General features: G+C 34.9%; 1 protein-coding gene across 7 annotated transcripts in view; it reads left to right on the forward strand.

Moving 5' to 3' along the window:
• Positions 1-19,467, forward strand: part of N4BP2 (NEDD4 binding protein 2) — an 83,613-nt gene that overhangs the window by 20,732 nt on the left and 43,414 nt on the right. For 3 of the 7 annotated variants that reach the window (XM_032334127.1, XM_032334135.1, XM_032334134.1), the window contains exons 3-7: positions 5,826-5,908; positions 7,601-7,940; positions 11,308-12,451; positions 13,032-13,156; positions 19,141-19,229. In XM_032334127.1, coding sequence (XP_032190018.1) covers positions 7,715-7,940; positions 11,308-12,451; positions 13,032-13,156; positions 19,141-19,229 — 1,584 coding nt within the window. In that variant the 5' untranslated portion in view covers positions 5,826-5,908; positions 7,601-7,714. Of the gene's footprint in view, positions 1-5,825; positions 5,909-7,600; positions 7,941-9,611; positions 9,705-11,307; positions 12,452-13,031; positions 13,157-19,140; positions 19,230-19,467 lie in introns of those variants that run through there. The other 4 variants (XM_032334131.1, XM_032334130.1, XM_032334132.1 and 1 more) reach the window with 4 other exon arrangements.

Below are 19,467 nucleotides of genomic sequence, written 5' to 3' on the forward strand. Positions count from 1 at the left end.
CGCTCTTGCCAGAGATTTGTTATTTTTAATAATTTTTAAGACTAGTAGATTTCAGAGAACTGTCTTTTGATGTTGTTGATCCCATTTACTATGTATTTGTTTTCTATTTTGTATTTGCTGTTTGTTATTTCCTTTCTAGTTTTTTGGGGTTTGATTTGCTGCCGCCCCCCTCCAAATGGCCTATTGAATGTTTAGACAGTTGATTTTTCAGCCTTTCTTTTTTTCTAATATATGCATTTATATGCACCTTTTTTTTTTAAATAAAGATTTTAATTATTTATTTGAGAGAAAATATGAATGGGGGGACGGGAAAGAGAGAGGGAGAGTCAGAGTCCCTGCTGAGCAGGGAGCCTGATGCTGGGTGGGACTAGATCCCTGCATTTATTTGTATGCGTCGTTTTCTGTGCATGACTTTAGTTGTATCTCACAAATTTGGATATATTTATTTGGTTAAAATATTTTCTAATATTAATTTATTTTATTTTTTAAATTTTCATTTATTTATTTTTAAAAAGATTTTACTTATTTATTTAGAGAGGGCTTGTGGGGGTTGAGGAAGGCAGAGCGACAGAGAGGGACAAGCAGACTCTGGGCTGAGTGCAGAACCAGACCTGGGGTTCAATCTCACATCCTTGAAATCATGACCTGAGCCAAAATCAAGAGTTGGATGCTTAACCCATTGAGCGACCCAGGTGCCCTTTAACTATTATCTTGAATTGATGTTAGCATTTCACTAACATAGTGGAATTCTTCTTTGACTTAAGTATGGGAGTATATTTTCAAACAACTGTGTTCTAGTTCTGTTTTAGTTAATAATTTTAATATAATCCCATATGTACTAGAAAATAAAGTATATTCTGTGGTTATTTGATTCAGTGTTATATAGATAGTAAGCCAAGTTATTTATTGATCTTCTCTGTCCTTATTGTTCCTCCCTTCTTTTTTTTCTATTTTGTTGGGGGGGGGCTCTTTTTTCTAATAGTTATAGAGGGAGCATTTTTACAAGTTGAATACAAACTTAGAATTGCAGAATTGTTACATCTTCCTGGTGAATTTTATCATTGACATGTACATCAATGGTGATTTAGATAAGAGCAATTTTTATTTTTTTTTGAAAATGATTTAATATTTGATGTAAAAAGAACAACATAAATCACAGGGAAAATCAGAACCTTTCTGGGCTTCTTTTTCACTTATTTTAGTTTAGATTGGCTTGTACTTTGAAATGAATATGGGAGAAAGTACCAAAACCTTTGGTTGTTTAAGATCTCTAAAACTTTTTTTTCCTTTTAAAAAATTTTTATTTTTTTATTCAAGTATAATTAACATATGGTGTTATATTAGTTTCAGGTATACAGTATAATGAGTCAGTAATTCTATGTATTTCTCAGTGCTCATCAATATAAGCATACTCTTATTCCCCTATTTCACCCATCTGCCAACTTACCTCTTCTCTGGCAACCACCATTTTGTTCTCTGTATTTAAGAGTCTGGCTTTCCCCCCGCCTTGGTTCATTTGTTTTGTTTCTTAAATTCCACATATGAGTAAAATCATATGATATTAGTCTTTCCCTGACTGGCTGTTTCACTTAGCATTATATCTTCTAGGTCCATCCCATGTTGTTGCAAGTGGCAAGATTTCATGGCTTTTTATGGCTGAGTAATATTCCACTGTGTTTGTGTGTATGTACACATCCCACATCTTTAATCATCTGTTGATGGATTCTTGGGCATAGAGGCCTGAATTCATGACCCTGAGATCAAGACCTGAGCGGAGATCAAGAGTTGGACATTTAATGGACTAAGACATCCAGGCACCCTTATGTCTTGGCTATTGTAAATTATGCTTCAATAAACATAGGGGTTCATGAATCTTTTTGAATCAGTGTTTTCATTTTGGGTGAATACCCAGTAGTGGAATTACTGGATAATATGGTAATTCTATTTTTAATATTTTGAGGAACCTTCAAATAACTCAATACCTAAAAACCGAATAATCTGATTAAAATGGGCAAAGGACCTGAATAGATATTTTTCTAAAGAAAACATACAGATAGGCAACAGACAAGTGAAAAGATGCTCAACATCACTAATCATTGGGGAAATGCAAATTAAAACCACAATGAGATTCCACTTTACACCTGTCAGAAGTACTAAAGTCAAAAAAATAATAAGTGTTGATGAGGACTTGGAGAAAAAGGAACTTTTGTGCACTGTTGGTAGATAAGAGCAATTTTAGGGTAGTTGTAGAAATGGTGGAGGCAAAAATCTATGAAAGAATGGAAGGAGAAAAATTGAAAACAGTTGCTGTATGTTGTACGTATTTTCCCCTAATTTTGTTTCTGATACATAGGTCTTTTACATTTAAATGTGGCTAGATCTGTTAGTATTTTTTTTCCTTATGATTTCCTCTTTGTACTTTTTTGCTTATATAGTTTATTTTCCCAAGATAGAATATTCAGTTGTTCCATGGATCTTATACTGCTGAACATTGCTGTCCACTAGAACTTTCTGCACTGATGGGAAAAGCTTACTATTTCTGCTCTCCAATATGGTAATCATTAACCACATGTAGTAACTGAGCATTTGAAATAAGAGTAGTATAACTGATGAAATGAATTTTTAATTTAACATGCTTTTTTTCAGAATTAAACTTTTTATTTTGGGATTATACATTCACATCTGGCTCTAATAAATGTACAGAGAAATCTCCTGTATTCTTTACCCAGTTCCCCCGATGGAACATTTTTGCACAACTGTCCTATGGTATCACAACCAGGATATTGTCATTGATATAGAACATTACCATCACTACAAGAATCCCCCAACTTACCCTTAAATGGCCACACCCACTTGCCCTCCTCTCCCCATCCCTTCCTTAACTCTTGGCAGTCATTAATCTGTTCTCTCTTTTTTTTTGTTTTAAAGATTTTATTTATTTATTTGACAGACAGAGATCACAAGTAGGCAGAGAGGCAGGCAGAGAGAGAGAGGAAGAGAAGCAGGCTACCTGCTGAGCAGAAAGCCCAATGCGGGGCTGGATCCCAGGACCCTGAGATCATGACCGGAGCTGAAGGCAGAGGCTTAACCCACTGAGCCACCCAGGCGCCCCTGTTCTCTATCTCTTTAATTTAAAATGTTATATTAATGGGATCATTCAATATATAGCCTTTGGGGATTGGATTTTTTCCGTTCAGCATAACTCTGGAATTTCATCCAGGTTATTTTTGTGTATCATTACTTTATTCCTTTTTATTGCTAACTAGTAATTTGTGGAATGGAATGAAAGTATCATAATTTGTTTAACAGTTCACCCACTGAAGGACATCTGAATTGTTTTCTAGTTTTTGGTTATAATGAATAAAGCTGCTATAAACTTGGTGTACAGGTTTTTGGGTGAACTTAATATTTAATTTATCTTAGATAAATGTCCAGAAATGCAGTTTCTGAATTGTTGTATGATGTTGTGTGTTTAGCTTTTAAAGAAACCTCCAAATTCTTTTCCAAAGTGACTGTACCATTTTACCTTCCCGGCAGAGTATATGAGCCATCCATTTTCTCTGTAACCTTGCCAGGATTTTGTGTTGTCATTAGTTTTTAGGTTAGCCCATTTGATAGCTGTGTAAGTAATATCTCATTGTATGTAGCTTTAATTTTGCATTTACTTAATGCCTAATGATGTTGAACATCTTTTATGTGCCTATTTGCCATTCATATATCCTTTTGGTATTACGCTTTTTGCCCATTTTCTAATTGAATTGTTTGGTTTTTACTCTGGAGTTTTGGTAAGTTTTTTATGTATTTTAGATACCAGTCCTTTGTTGGATATATGGTATGCAGGTATTTCCTCCAATCTGTAACTTATGTTTTCATTTTCTTAATAAGGTCTTTCAGAGAGTGAAAGTTTTTAATTTTAATGAAATACAGTTTATCTGGTTTTCCTTTTATGGATTATGCTTTTGGTGTTTTGTTTAGCTCTGGGTCCCAGAGATCTTCTCCTCTTTTTTTTTTTGGTTTTTGTTTTTGTTTGCTTCTTTTCCTAAGATGTCTATAGTTTTATGGATTTGAGTTTTTGGTCCATTTTGAGATAATTTTTCTATCAAATGTGAAAATGAGGTCAACATTTATTTTTTTATTTTATTTTTTTTAAAGATTTTATTTATTTATTTGACAGACAGAGATCACAAGTAGGCAGAGAGGCAGGCAGAGAGAGAGGAGGAAGCAGGCTCCCTGCTGAGCAGAGAGCCCGATGTGGGACTCGATCCCAGGACCCTGAGATCATGACCTGAGCCGAAGGCAGCGGCTTAACCCACTGAGCCACCCAGGTGCCCCCAACATTTATTTTTTTAATCTGTGGATGCCCACTCGCTATAGTTTTCTTTGTTGAAAAGACTATCTTTTCTCCATTAAATTGCTTTTGCACCTGTCAAAAACATATTAGTATATTTCTGCGTTGGTATATTTCTGGGTTCTCTCTTCTGTTTCCCAAGTGTATAATCTATTTTCAGATCTATGTGTCTGTCCCTCTACTGGTACCATACAGTCTTGGTTAATGTAGTTATACAATAAATCTTGAAATCGAGTTGACTGATTCCTCTCTTTCAAAATTGTTGTAGCATTTAGTTTGAGAGTAATGTTGTCTGTATCCACACAAAAAAATCTGAGAATAATATTGTCCATATTCACAAAAACTCTTGCTGGGGTTTTGAAAGGAATTCTATCAGTTTAGGGAAAATTAACATCTTTACTATTTTCAGTTTTCTAGTCCGTGAACATCCTGTGTCTTCCCATTTATTTAGATCTTTGATGTCTTTTATCAGTGTTCTATAGTTTTCAGCATACAAGGTTCTGTAGTGACATCCTTTTTTTCATTCCTGATATTGGTACTATGTGTCTTTCCTCCTTTTTTCTTTGTTAGTCATGTTAGAGGTTTGTCATTTTTATTTTTAAAGAACTATCAGTTTGTTTCATTGATTTTTCTTTTTTGCTCTTACTTTTTCCGTTTTATTCATTTCTGCTCTTATTTTTATTTATTCCCTTTTGCTAGCTGTGGATTTGTTTTGCTCTTCTTTTTCTAGGTAGTTGCAGTGGGAGCTTCAATTATTGATTTGAGACTTTTCCTCTTTTGTGATTTGTATGCATTTGGTTATAAATTTCCAGCATTGCTTCTTTAGCTGTGTCCTACAAATTTTGATATGGTTTATTTTCATTTTCATTCATTTCAGTGTATTTTTAAATTTTTCTTCAGACTTTCTCTCTGACTCATGGATTATTAGGTATATTGCTTAAGGTCCGGTTATCTCTCTTAATTGATTACTGCTTTGATTTCATTGTGGTCAGAGAATACACTTTGTATGATTTCAGTCCTTTTAATTTTCTGGGTTTGTTTTAAGGCCTCAGATATGGTCTTTCTTGGTACATATTTGGTGGGCACTTGGAAAGAATGTATTCTGCTATTGTTGGGTGGCGTGTTCTATAAAAGTCGATTATTCTTAATTGATGACGTTACTGTGTTCTGTATCCCTGCTCATCTTCTGTCTAGTTATTCTATCAGTTGTTGAGAGAAGAGTTTGAAATTTCTCTAATTGTGGATCTGTCCGTTTCATTTCAGTTCTGTCAGCTTCTGCTTCACTTATTTAGTGGCTCTTTTGTTTGGTGCATACACATTTAGGGTTGCTATGTCTTCTTGGTGCACTGATCGTTTATGATCATATAATGTCCTTCTCTGTCTCTGATAATTTTTTCCCCTCTGCATTCTACTTTATGTATTATTAATATAGAAAAGTGCAATTTAACTTAATTTAACTTAATTTAAATTTAAATAGGCACATGTGGCCAGTGGCTGCCATATTGACAGTGCAGTTCTGGAAGATGGAGAGAGCTATGCCACAATAAATTTAATTAAAAGGTAAATTTTATAGTATGGGTGTTAAGGGCCAATGGTTGGTTCAGAGAAAGGGAGATTGGGGCAGAGGGATTGGGGCGACATGATTTTAAATTGGGTAATCAAGGAAGAAATCATTGATTGTGCCACTTGAATAAAGATTTGAAGGAGTTGCAAATTTTGGGGGAGGAGTTTATCAGAGGCCAGCAGGGAGATGGGCTACTGCAAGAACTTTAGCTTTTACTGAGTGATGTGGAGAACCACTTGAGGATTTAGAGCAGATCTTGATTCATTCTGACTTGTAGGTTGTTGTAAATATGTATGTTGTATTTTGTACAAAGATCATTCTGCCTAGTGTGTTGAAAATAGACTGTAGGAGACAAGGATTGGAAGCAGAGCATTTAGGATCCTGGAATATGAGTGAATGAGGACAGTAGCTAGACCAAATGGTTAGAGCAGATTTTGGGGAAAATATCAGACATTTAGTTTTGGATGTTAAATTTGAAACGTGTATGAGATACATCCAAGTAGAGAAAGCAAGTAGACTATCTGGGGTTCTCTAGATCAATGAGTCCCTGCCCTTGTGGAGCTTACTTTCTTAATTATGGGTAGTAAATACAATAAAAAATGAGTAAAACATACTCATTCTTTGAAGATGATAAGTCTTAACGAGAAAATTCGAATAAGGAAAGTCGGATAAGTGGTGTTGGGGGATTGACTTCTTGAGTGGGTAATGTTTAAGTACTGATAGGAAGGGGTTGAGGAAAGAAACTTTTATAGATACCTGAGAGACTAGTAGTTTAGGTAGAGGGAGCCAAATGTAAAAGTTCCCCGCAGGGAACTTGGCTGGTGTGTTGGAGAAGAACAAGGAGGCGAAGTGTGGCTGGAGCGACACTGAGCAAGGGAAAGAGGTTTAGGGATGACAGTACTGATGTAACACATGTCTGAGTTATGGGCTTTTACTTTTTATGGGTTTTAAGGGTTCGGGCTTTTACTCTGAGTGAAATGGGAAGTCAGTAGATAATTTAGCAGATCTGTATGATCTGACTTATAGTTTAACTGAGTCACTACTGATTGCTCTGCTACATATAAATAGGAGAAGGGACAAGAAGATTGGTTTGAGACTTTTATAGTAACCTGGGCAATAGGCTGTGGCGGCAGTGAGATTGTGAGGAAAGGTTATATTCTGGATACATTTTGAGGGTTGTATTGACAAAGTTGGCTTATGGTTGGATGTGGGATGAGAGGAGTTAGGAATTTTCTAAGATCTGATTTCTGATCTGAGCAGTTGGAAGAATAGAGTTGTATTAATTGAGGATGGAAAGACTGAGAAGAGTGGGTGTGAAGGAAGTGCCCAAGAGCTCAGCTTTGGACATGCTAAGTTTATAATGCCTGTTAGATATCCAGATTTGGTGTTCAATAGGCATTGTCATTGTGAATACTGTTTTACCTTTTTCAAAAAATAAAATAATGACATTAAAACAGTGTATACACTGTTGGGAAAATTGATTACAGTTGTTAATGTCTTGAGTTTTAACGTGTTCAATCCTGGCAAAACTTGAGTATTTTAGAGAGAGAGAAGTTGTCTGACTGCTTTTTGGCTTTGCTACCAGAGTTGGTGGTACTTTCTTAGAGTTAAATAAAGATGTCATTCCAATTTTAGAAATGGAAATGTAACTATATAGTCTGAGTGTTTTTACTTGCTTTCTGTTTTAGGTCCTATTACTGCTGGATTGTGCAAGATATTTAACCATGTTTTCTTTGAGGTATGACTTAAATATCAAACATCTTAAATAAGAAAAGGGAAACATTTTAGTTTTGGAAGTCAGAATGCCAAGGAGAAGGAAAAATCTTGGGGGAAATCCTTTTCGGAAGACTGCAAACTCTAAGGAAGTTGTCGTATCCGGTGTTGCTAGTCATGAGGAGCCAACTACTATTCCTTCCATGTGTGAGACAAAAGTTGATCAGGAGGAACTCTTCACCAGTATCTCAGAGATGTTTTCTGATCTGGATCCCGATGTAGTGTATTTGATGCTTTCTGAATGTGATTTCAAAGGTGAGAAAAAGTTTAGTTTGAACCCTTTGCATCATGTAAGAAGATTCCATGTACTGTACCATGACTAGTAGTAATATAGAAAAATGATTGCCTTATTTCTGTTTTGTTAATTTATTGAGCATCTGCTATGGGCAAGGTACTAAGTTGGTATTGTGAGTAATATGAAGAAGAAAGCATAGTTTTTTCTGCTTTTGAGAAATATACAGTTCTAGATGTAAGATGTATATATAGATGTCGTATTTTATGTTTTATTTTTTTTTAATCTTTCCCCTAGAACAGGTGGGCGCTTTTAACATTTCGGACTAGATAATTCTTTGTTGTGAGTGGCTTTCCTGTAAATCATAGGATGTTTAGCAGCATCCCTGGCCTATTCTCCGTAGATTCCAGTAGCAACCTTCAGCAGCCTGTTGTGACAATTAAAAATGCCTCCATCTATTGTCATATGTCCCTTGGGGACCAGAATTATCCCCAACTGAGAACCACTGTCTTAGGATGTAAGCTCCATAAAGACAGATTTTTATAAACTGCTTTTATGCTGTATCCCCAGCCCCTAAAATAACAAATGATTCAGATAGGACCTCAGTAAATATTTATTGAATGAAAAGATAATTGTAATTGTGGGAATAAGAGCTGATTAGGAGTTGATGCTAATAGGGTAGTGTTTCGCAATATTGGCTTTGGAGTCAAGAAACCTGGGTTAGATTTCTAGTTCTGCCACTTAAGCTCTCTGGGTCTGTTTACTTATCTGTTAATGCGAAAAATAATAATATGTATCTCATATGACTTTTTTGGTGAGAATTGAGATTTTTTTTTGTAAAGTCTTTATCTTTAGTATTATTAATAACTTGTAATAAATTGTTTGGAAGTATTTTGGCAGATGGACAAGCAATCAAAGTTGACTAAATGAGTAAATTAAATGTTAATGCTTAGTGTTGATATGATCAGTATAAGATAAAATTATTCAAGATTGGGGAAGTTTTGCTAATGCATGAGAAACTTCCATTATTACTTATCACATGGACTGTGATGTGAGCATATTTTAACTATCCTGTTATGATATGTATGCAGAAAACCAGTTTTCAGCAGTCCATATGATGCTCAGAAATGATAGTGTACAGAATTTTATGTGACTTCAATATTTATTTCCTGATGTTGCGGTACTTTAAAATTTGTTTCACATACACTAACATAGAAATGAGGAATTATAAGAAAAATATATTACCCTTACATCCTAACAAAAATATTTCTCTCTTCCAGGATCTTCTCTACACCTTGTTCATAAATACTGATATTTTGAGTATTTTGAATAATAGTATTGATGAAAATATGTATTTTGCTTTTTAAACTTAACCTAAGCATTTTTTCCAGTGTTGCTGTGATCTTTATAACTATTTTTAATAGCTTTCTAATATTTCACTGAATTGTTGTGCTCTAATTTTTTTAGTTATATGTAAATTTTTCATGAATAATTAATAATTTTTTTGGTTGACCTTGTGGTTTTTCTATTATGTAGATTTTCTTCGTAGAACTACTTCTGTGTTTGCTTGCGTGCTTTCTTTCTTTTTTTCCCCTCCATGTTTAGGGCTTCTAACCTTTGTACTATTGCTATAATATCCTAACTGATCTCTGCCAGGCCTGCCCCTCCAATTCCTCTTTGTTTTTCTTCTTAAGGGAACATTATTTGGGTGCTTACTAGGTGCCAGTCCTTGTGCACAGCACATTTTCACGGATTATCTCATTTAATCCTCACAACAACCCTATGAGGTAGGTACTTTTATTATCCCCATATTGCAAATGAGAGAATCAAGGCTTAGGAAAGTTAGGTAACTTGTTCAGAGGGTCTTAGGCAGCAAGTGGAGATTTAGGTGTTGGTTTTCTGACTCTAGACCAGAGCTATTACCTCCTGTGCTCTGCTTCCTTTTCATATATATTTTCCATAAAACAAAAGATGACAACACAAAAAATAAGCAAAACCCCAAATTTCAAATGCTTAACAATTCTAATTCTGTATTTGTATTATAATAGAAAGAGCTCAGCATTGGAGTCAGACATGCCAGTCCTGACTCTGTCACTTAATACCTGTGTGACTTGGGCCAACTTAATATACTTTTTGAACTTCATTTTCTTCATCTATTTGCTAGAAATACTATACCTCATAGTATTATTTGATGGTTCATTGAGGTAATAAATATAAACCATGAGAGACTGTGGACCCTGAGGAATTAACTGAGGGTTTTGGAAGGGAGGGGGTTGAGAGGTTGGGTGAGCCTGGTGGTGGGTATTAAGGAGGGCACGTATTGCATGGAGCACTGGGTGTGGTGCATAAACAATGAATTCTGGAACACTGAAAAGAAATTAAAAAAAAAAAAAAAAGCTCCTAGCTCAAATATGGTGACAGGTAGTTTTTGTAGAAAGTAAAATTGATATGTCCTACCATGACATGTAGCACTTTTTCCAATTCTGCTTGATCTTTTCCAGTTTTGTCTCCTTTTATCTTCCATACCTACTGTGTGCTCATACTCCAACCAACTTCTCTTAATACCTTAAACATGCTTTGTGTTTTCAAGACTGTCTTTACTTTTCCCTTTGTGTCTGACGAGTTTCTTTTTAATCTTCAAGTCCCAGTTCACTTATTACCTTATGTGAAATTTTTTTTTATTCTCCTATAAGGCTGCTATGGCATTTGTGTATTACTAAAAGTGTGTATTATTTAATCTACATTATATTATAATGTAATTGTTTTCTAACTTAATTATCTTTACCTCCATTAGGCTTTAAAAATCCCTTAAGTATAGTAAAAACTATGTCTTATTTACTTTGAACAGAGTATGTCTGATACGCTGATGCCTATTTTTTGTATTAAGTGAAATTCATAGCATAAACCATATAAACAGGTTTATAGGAGAGTGCTTAAAAATGCTTAATATTTAAAAAGATAGGCAAGTAGCTAAGTACTTATCGAATGAATTAACTGGTTTTGGGTCTTTATAAATAACCATAATATATGCAATTATAGATATTTTTAGATACCACTTGCAGATAATTTTTAGATACAACTTACAGGTATCTTTAGATATAATTCATAGATATTTACGTTTATTCACAATTGTCAGAGATTATCTTCTTGATGGCAATTTATTGTCCTACTTTAATGCAATTTGTCTGATAGTAACAGCATTACATGACTTCATTCAAACCTTTCACTAATATAGACTGGTATATTTGTAAAATATTAATTAAAAATGACTTGAATATTTATAAATTTCTATATTCCATTCAGTGCAAAAGTATAAATTTACCCAGATTTTAATCAAATTATAATTCACTGTTTTCAATACACATGTATATTGCTCTTGTTGTTGTACAGTTGAAAATGCAATGGATTGTCTATTAGAATTATCTGCCACTGACGCCAAGGTAGAAGAATCATCTTCAAAAAGCTTTGTTGCTTCTGAGAACCAAGTAAGTGTTGTGGGACGTGAAATAATGGAAAAGTATCCTCCTGAAGAAGAGAGTGAAGAATCAAAAATGGATTCATTTTTGGACATGCAGCTAACCGAAGACTTGGATTCTTTGATACAGAATGCTTTTGAGAAATTGAACTCTTCTGATGACCAAGTATACTCATTTTTGCCTTTGCAAGATGTTAATAGTGTTAGTGACCCGAGTGCATTTATAAATTCCGATTCAAATAGTATGACTCCCATTCTTTCTGCACAAAATGTGGATTTGAACAGTGAAAATTTAGAGAATTCTGCCTCTGCATTAAGTTCAAACACCTTAATTTCACATTCTGTTTCTAATGAGTCCAAAAGTTTTATAAAGGATGACACATTGGCATCGGAAGATTCTCTTCTCAGTAGTTCTTTAAATGTAGCAAATGACACTGTGGTGGGTGGTAGCAATCTCAGTCAAAGACAGAAAGAGCTTTTAGAATCTGAGTGTGTCGAGACTCCGTTCTCTCCAGCCCCTGTAGATTTGGATGCCAACGAACCTCAGCCTCCTTTAAGCCTTCCTGTGCAAAATCTGGGGCTTGATTTACTAGGTACAAGTGAGGATCAGAAATCTTCTTCTGTCCCTGATGCATTTGTACCTTCTGAAGAATTTGGTTTCAAGCCACAGAAACATACTGAACTGCCGTCAAAGGGGAAGGATGTGAATTACTGCCCTATACTTCCCCCTCTCCCTCTGCTGCTGCCTCCTCCCCCACCTCCACCAATGTGGAATCCAATGATTCCTGCTTTTGACCTCTTTCAAGGAAATCATGGCTTTGTAGCTCCTGTTGTAACCACCACTACACACTGGAGACCGGTCAACTACACGTTTCCCCCTCCAATTATTTCTCACACTTCCCCAACAAAGGTATGGAGAAATCAAGAGGGAACAAGTGCTTATCAAGTGCAAGAAGCCCCAGTTTCTCAGATTGTAAGAAAGAAGACGTCATCTTATGTTGGACTAGTTCTTGTTCTTCTCAGAGGGCTTCCAGGATCAGGAAAATCCTTTTTGGCAAGGTATGAGGTTTAATTGAGTTTTTAAAACAGTGTAGTGCTTGAACGTGAACATTAACAGAGTATGAATATGTGAAATGCTATTGCTTAATAGAGATGTTTAGTAACCACTAAAATTTTTTCTTTTTACTCATTTTTTTTCTTTGTAGCTAATAGCAGTACTCTTTTCTCCAGAAGTTTTTATTGAAGTCTTCTATCTTAGACTTTCATTTTGGGAGATAGAATAGAAGAAAAATTCAAAGATAATTCCAAGACTGTGAGCTTCTGAAATCAGTAGAAATAGCTTTATGTGAAAGAGAACTACTTTGAATGGGAAAAAAGAGAAGTTCAACTTTGATTACAGAGTTACAAAGCCATAATTGATTTTCAATTCAAGGAATAAAATAGACTTGTTTTAGGTCAATGTTCTTGGGAGTCAAACTTCTGCTAAGAGGATTTCCAATATGAGTTGTCTGGATATTATTGTATTCTCACTTTTAAGTACCAATACTTGAATTCTTTATTTGGATTATGACCTTGTAAAAATTAGGAGAGAGAATTTAGGAGAAAAATTAATGAAAATAATTCCATTTATCTTTCACAGGACTTTGCAAGAGGATAATCCAAGTGGAGTTATTCTGAGTACTGATGATTATTTTTACATTAATGGACAGTACCAGTTTGATGTAAAGTACTTAGGAGAAGCACATGAATGGAACCAGAATCGTGGTAAGAATAGACATTAGATTTTGAGTAATATTAAGAGCACTATGAAATATTTGTCTTTTGAGAGGGAGACAGTTTTTAAAAAGTGTATAATTCCCTTTATTTATTTCTCCTTTTTAAGATTTTATTTACTTGATAGAGAGAACTCATGAGTGTGGGGTGAGAGGTAGAGGGAGAGGGAGAACCAGACACCTTGCTGAGCAGGGAGCCCCATGCTTGGCTTGATCCCAGGACCCCAGGATCATGACCAGCTGAAGGCAGTTGGTTAACTGACTGAACCTCCCAGGTGCCCCCCCAACTTTAATTACTAAAGTGAATTATTTACTTAACTATATATAATATATAAAATTGTAGCAATTGTTACATTACAGAGTAAGAAGTGAAAGAGGTTAGTCTTATGTTACAGAATTGTTAGGATTAAACAAGTTAAATTTTGTAAAATGCTTAGAACATCGCATAGCATGTTTAAGTTTTACTTAATCAGTGGGGATCTTGCTAAAAGTGTATCATATTTTCTATATGGGTCTCAGAATATCTCAAGATGTCTCCAGTTGTCTGGTATGCTTCAGTTTCTATTTCCTAAAATGGATTTTTTTTTTTTTAAAGATTTTGTTTATTTATTTAAGAGAGAGAGAGCACAAGTGGGATGAGGGGCAAAGGGAGAAGCAGACTCCCTGCTGAGCAGGGAGCCTAATTCAGGGCTCAGTTCAGGACTCCAGGATCGTGACCTGAAGTAAAGGTAGATGCTCAACCGACTGGGCCACCCAGGTGCCCCCTAGAATGGAATTTGTATTGTTAACCCCTGCTCTTCCCTAGATTGATTTTATTGTTATGGGGGGACAGTGTGAGAGTAAAAATGGCTCTCTCCTCAAACCGACCTTACTGCTTTTATTAATGCAATGATCTGTTCACTGAAGATGGTTTTATCATGAAATATTTAGTTACAAATAGTTTGAATTTCATATGAGGAATTCTTTTTCTTTTCTTTGTTCTTTCCTATTTTCTTTTCTTTTCTCTTCTTTCTTAGTAGGCTCCATCGCCAATGTGGAGCTCAACATGGGGTTTGAACTCAGGACTCTGAGATCAAGACCTGAGCCAAGATCAAGAGTCAGCAGCTTTACTGACTGAGCCACCCAGGCATCCCATGAGGAATTTTTAATACACATAGACGCTATGTTAGCCTTTATTTTATGATAAAGGCAACATGAAAGTGATTCTTGATTTTGCCATCTTCAGACATTTTTAAATTTTTCTGTATTTTTTTCTTGAACTGAATATTAAATTGTGAACTCAGGAAATGGCTCAGTGGGTTAGGCCTCTGCCTTCAGCTCAGGTCATGATCTCAGGGTCCTGGGATCGAGCCCCGCATCGGGCTCACTGCTCAGTGGGGAGCCTGCTTCCCTCTCTCTCTCTGCCTGCCTCTGCCTACTTCTGATCTCTGTCAAATAAATAAATAAAATCTTAAAAAAAAAAAAAAAGAAATGAAAATACTAACACAACAAAAAATGAAAACAGTAGGATGTGGTGAAGAATAATCTTGGATTTGGCAGTTACTAGCTGTGTTGTCTTGTAGAAGTTATTTATACTCTCTAGAGCTCATTGTCTTCATCTGTAAAAGGGCTTAATATTACCCCCATGATTGTTAAGGTTGAAAAATAAGTGTTTAGCAGTGGTTCAACATGTCCTCACTACTGCAAGAGCCATAACAATAATAATATTAAATTAATAGGCAGAACTCTTTTTAAATAGCTTTATTGAGAGAAGAATCACATGGTTTTAAGCATATTCAGAGCTCTACAACAATCGCTTTTAAGAACATTTTTATCAATTTTAGAACATTTTTATCATCCAAAAAAGATCCTTTACCCATTAACAGTCACTCCTCATTTCTCCCCAACCTCTCCCTGCCCTAGGCAACCACTAAGTTACTTTCTGTCTCTATATAGATTTGCCTGTTCTGGGCATTTCATATAAATGGAATCATATCATACATGGTCTTTTGTGAATGGCTTTCTTTCACTTAGTGTAACATCTTCAAGGCTCATGTTGTAGCATGTATCAGAAATCCATTCTTTTTTTTATGGCTGAATAATACTCCATTGTATGAATATGCCACATTTGATTTATTCTTTCATTGGTTGGTGGGCATTTGGGGTGTTTCCACTTTTTGCCTATTATGAATAATGTTGGTATGAATGTACAAGTCTATGTCTAACCGTTTTTGGAACTACCAGCCTGTTTTTCCAAAGCAACTACACCATTTTACATTCTTGCTAGGGGTTTATCAGGGTTCCATCTTCTCCAAATGGTCACCAATACTAGTTTTTATCTATATATTTGATTATACCTATCCTGGTGGTTGTGAAGTGATATTTCACTGTGATTTTGATTATATTTTTCTGGTGGGTGATGATGTTAAGCTTTCTTTGGTGTATCCTTTTGGCCATTACTTTATCTTCTTTGGAGAGTTACCTAAGTTTTTTTTTTTTAAGATGTGATTTAAAATTTTTAATACATTAGTTATATTCAGGTACAGTCTTTCCCTTAAAAAATATTTAAATGAAAAAATAATATATCCTTGAAAAAAATTGCACTTTTTCTAAAGTATCTTGTGTTCTTTTTTGAAAAAGTATTTTTTTTCCATCATGATGACTGTACTCTTTAATCCAGTCACCTATTTTACCCATCCCTCCACCCATCTTCCCTCTCATAACCATTAGTTTGTTATGAGTGAAGAGTCTGTTTCTTGGTTTGTCTCTCTCTCTTTTTTTCCTTTGCTTGTTTCTTAAATTCCACATATAAGTGAGATCACGTGTTACTTGTCTTTCTCTATTGACTTATTTTGCTCAGCAGTATACTCCCTAGCTCTATCGCTCTATCCATTTTGTTGGAAATGGCAAGATTTCATTTTTTTATGGCTGAATTAATAGTCCATTGCGTGTGTGTGTGTGTGTGTATGTGTGTGTACACCACTTCTTTATCCATTCATCTGTCAATGGACACTTGAACTGTTTCCGTAGATTTGTTGTTGTAAATAATATTGCAATAAACATAGGGGTGCATGTATCCCTTTGAATTAATGTTTTTGTACTTTTTGGGTAAATACCCAATAGTGTGATTCCTGAATCATAGAGCATTTCCATTTTTAGTTTTTTGTTGTTGTTGTTTTTGTTTTTGTTTTTTTTGTGTGTGTGTGTGGAATCTCCATACCGTTTTCCACAGTGGCTGCACCAGTTTGCATTCCCACCAACAGTGCACGAGGGTTTCTTTTTCTCCACATCTTCACCAACACGTGTTTCTTGTGTTTTTGATTTCAGCCATTCTGACAGGTGTGAAGTGGTATGTCATGGTGGTTTTGATCTGTATTTCCCTGATGATGAATGAGCATCTTTTCATGTATCTGTTGGCCCTCTGTATGTCTTCTTTGGAGAAATGTCCCTTTGTGTCTTCTGCCCATTTTTTTAATTGGATTATTTGTTTTTTGGATGTTGAATTGTATAAATTCTTCATATATTTTGGATACTAACTCTTTATTGGTATGTCATTTGCAAATTAAGATTGAGGTATCTTTCCTCTAGACCTACTTTGCAGATGATTTTTCTCATGAATGATATTGTACTTTGTTGAATGCTATTTCTGCATCTGTTGAAATGATCCTGTGGTTTTTATCCTTTCTCTTATTGATGTGATGTATCATGTTGATTGTTTTGCGAATATTGAAGTATCCTAGCAACCCAGGAATAGATCCTGCTTGATTGTGGTGTATGATTTTCTTAATGTATTGTTGGATTTGATTTGCTAATATTTTGTTGAGGGTTTTTTCATGAGAGATACTGGCCTGTAGTTCTCTTTTTTTTGTAGTGTTTATCTTGTTTTGGTATCAGGATAATTCTGGCCTCATAGAATGAATTTGGAAGTTTTCCTTCCTCTTCTGTTTTTTGTAATAGCTTGGTAGAATTCGCTTGTGAAACCATCTGTCCTGAACTTTTGTTTTTGAGAGTTTTTTGGTTAGTGATTCAATTTCATGCTGGTAATTGGTGTGTTAAATATTTCTATTTCTTCCTGCTTTAATTTTGTTGGGTTATATGTTTCAAGGAATTTATTCATTTCCTCTAAGTTGTGCAGTTTTTTGGCACAGAGGTTTTCATAATATTTTGTAAAAATTGTATTTCTGTGGTATTGTTTTTTCTCCTCTTTCTTTAGTAATTTTGTTTATTTGGGTCCTCTCTTTTTTGATGAGTCTGGCTGGGGGTTTATCAATTTTGTTGATCTGTTAGAAGAACCAGCTTCTGGTTTCATTGATTGGTTCTATTATTTTTTTAGTTTCTATATCATTTCTTTCTTTCTTTTTTTTTTTTTAAAGATTTTATTTGTTTATTTGACAGACAGAGATCACAAGTAGGCAGAGAGGCAGGCATGGCAGGAAGCAGGCTCCCCACTGAATAGAGAGCCTGATGCAGGGCTTGATTCCAGAACCCTGGGATCACGGACCAAGCTGAAGGCAGAGGCTTTAACCCACTGAGCCACCCAGGTGCTGTGTATCATTTATTTCCGTTCTAATCTTTATTATTTCCTTCCTTTTCCTGTGTTTGAGTTTTGTCTTCTTTTCTAGTTCCTTAATCATTCCTTATTTTTAAATTGGATTATTTGCCCATTTATTACTGACTTATAAGAGAGTACATGGAATTTTTAAAACTTCCACATAATTTCCTTGTAAAGCTTATTTATTGTGCTTCATTGTTAATTTCCTGAATGGTTCAAGTCCTTGGGAAAAAAACATAGTTTTTAAAGAAAATATCTTGCAGGGATGCCTGGGTGGCTCAGTGGGTTGGGGCCTCTGCCTTCGCCTTGGGTTATGATTCCAGGGTCCTGGGATTGAGCCTGCTTTCCCCCCCTCTCTGCCTGTCTCTCTGCCTGCTTGTAGTCTCTGTCTGTCAAATAAATAAATAAAATCTTTAAGGAAAAAAAAAAAAAAGAAAATCTCTCGCATGACAGTGTATAATAATGTTTTCTTTATTTTACATCATTACACACATTTTGTATGTGTTTGTTTAAAATTTGTACTTGTTTGTTTTAAGACTTTATTTTGGAATTATTTTTGATTTATAGAAAGGTTGCAAAGGCAATGTAGAGTTTCTGTATACCTCTCATTTATTTCCCTCTAATGTTAACATCTTATATTATCGTGGTACATTTATCAAGACTAAGAGATTAGTGCTGGTGTATTGCTATTAACTAAACTCTGACCTTATTTGGATTAGTTTTTCTTTAAAATTTTAATCTATTTAATTATTTTTATTATTTTTTTACAATTTTTGTTTTTAATTAGGCTCCATGCCCAATGTGGAGCTTGAACTCACAACCTTGGGATCAAGAGTTGCACGCTCTACTGGCTGAGTCAGCCAGGCACCCTGATACTAGTTTTCTACTTAAGTTCTTTTCCCTTCTAATATCTAATCCAGGATACCATGTTGCTTTTAGCATGATACTGTTTTTAATGATAGTTTTTTCCCCCATTTATGCCATTTATACATGTAACACACATAAAATTTAGACAGTTTTTATTTTATAATTTTCTCTGATTATAACTTTAGTATTTATTTTTTATTATCTGACATTTACCTGTACTTTAATTTTTCATACACTCAAAAGTGACATTCAGAAGTAGAGTTGTGGGGGGCCTGGGTGCCTCAGTTGGTTAAGCAACCAGTTCTTGATTTTGGCTTGGGTTGTGATCTCAGGGTTGTGGGATCAAGCCCTGTATTGGTGTCCGATTTGGGTGTGGAATCTGCTTGGGATTCTTTCTGTCCCTCTCCTGCTGCCCTTCCCCCTCCTTAAAAAAAAAAAAAATAGTAGAGTTGTGAGTAAAATTACCACATATCTATGATTTTTAAATTATGAAAACAAGATCAGATTTTTAAAATTTCCAGAGAATACTTAATACTGTTATAAAAAGTGATTTGTTGTCTTCTGTTTGTGTTTTTCAGCGAAAGAAGCGTTTGAGAAGAAGGTGTCTCCTGTAATAATAGACAATACAAACCTACAGGCATGGGAAATGAAGCCATATGTTTCTTTGGTTTGTACCATAAATTATCATAAGTCTATGGTAGTAAGTTTGAAATTGTTGGGGGATGTGATTACATAACCGAATCTTAAGCAAACAGTGTTTGGGACTGTCTGTAACTGAACTTTCTCTGGTCTTAAGTGAAATGAGAAAAATAGGAGTAGTATTTGCATAAAGCTAAAATTAATCAGTTTTCAGATTCTGAGATTTAGTTTTTAAATCCTGTGATTATTTTCATTTTTGATGTCTT

Source organism: Mustela erminea, chromosome 2, assembly GCF_009829155.1.
Source record: "Mustela erminea isolate mMusErm1 chromosome 2, mMusErm1.Pri, whole genome shotgun sequence".
Classification (NCBI taxonomy): domain Eukaryota; kingdom Metazoa; phylum Chordata; class Mammalia; order Carnivora; family Mustelidae; genus Mustela; species Mustela erminea.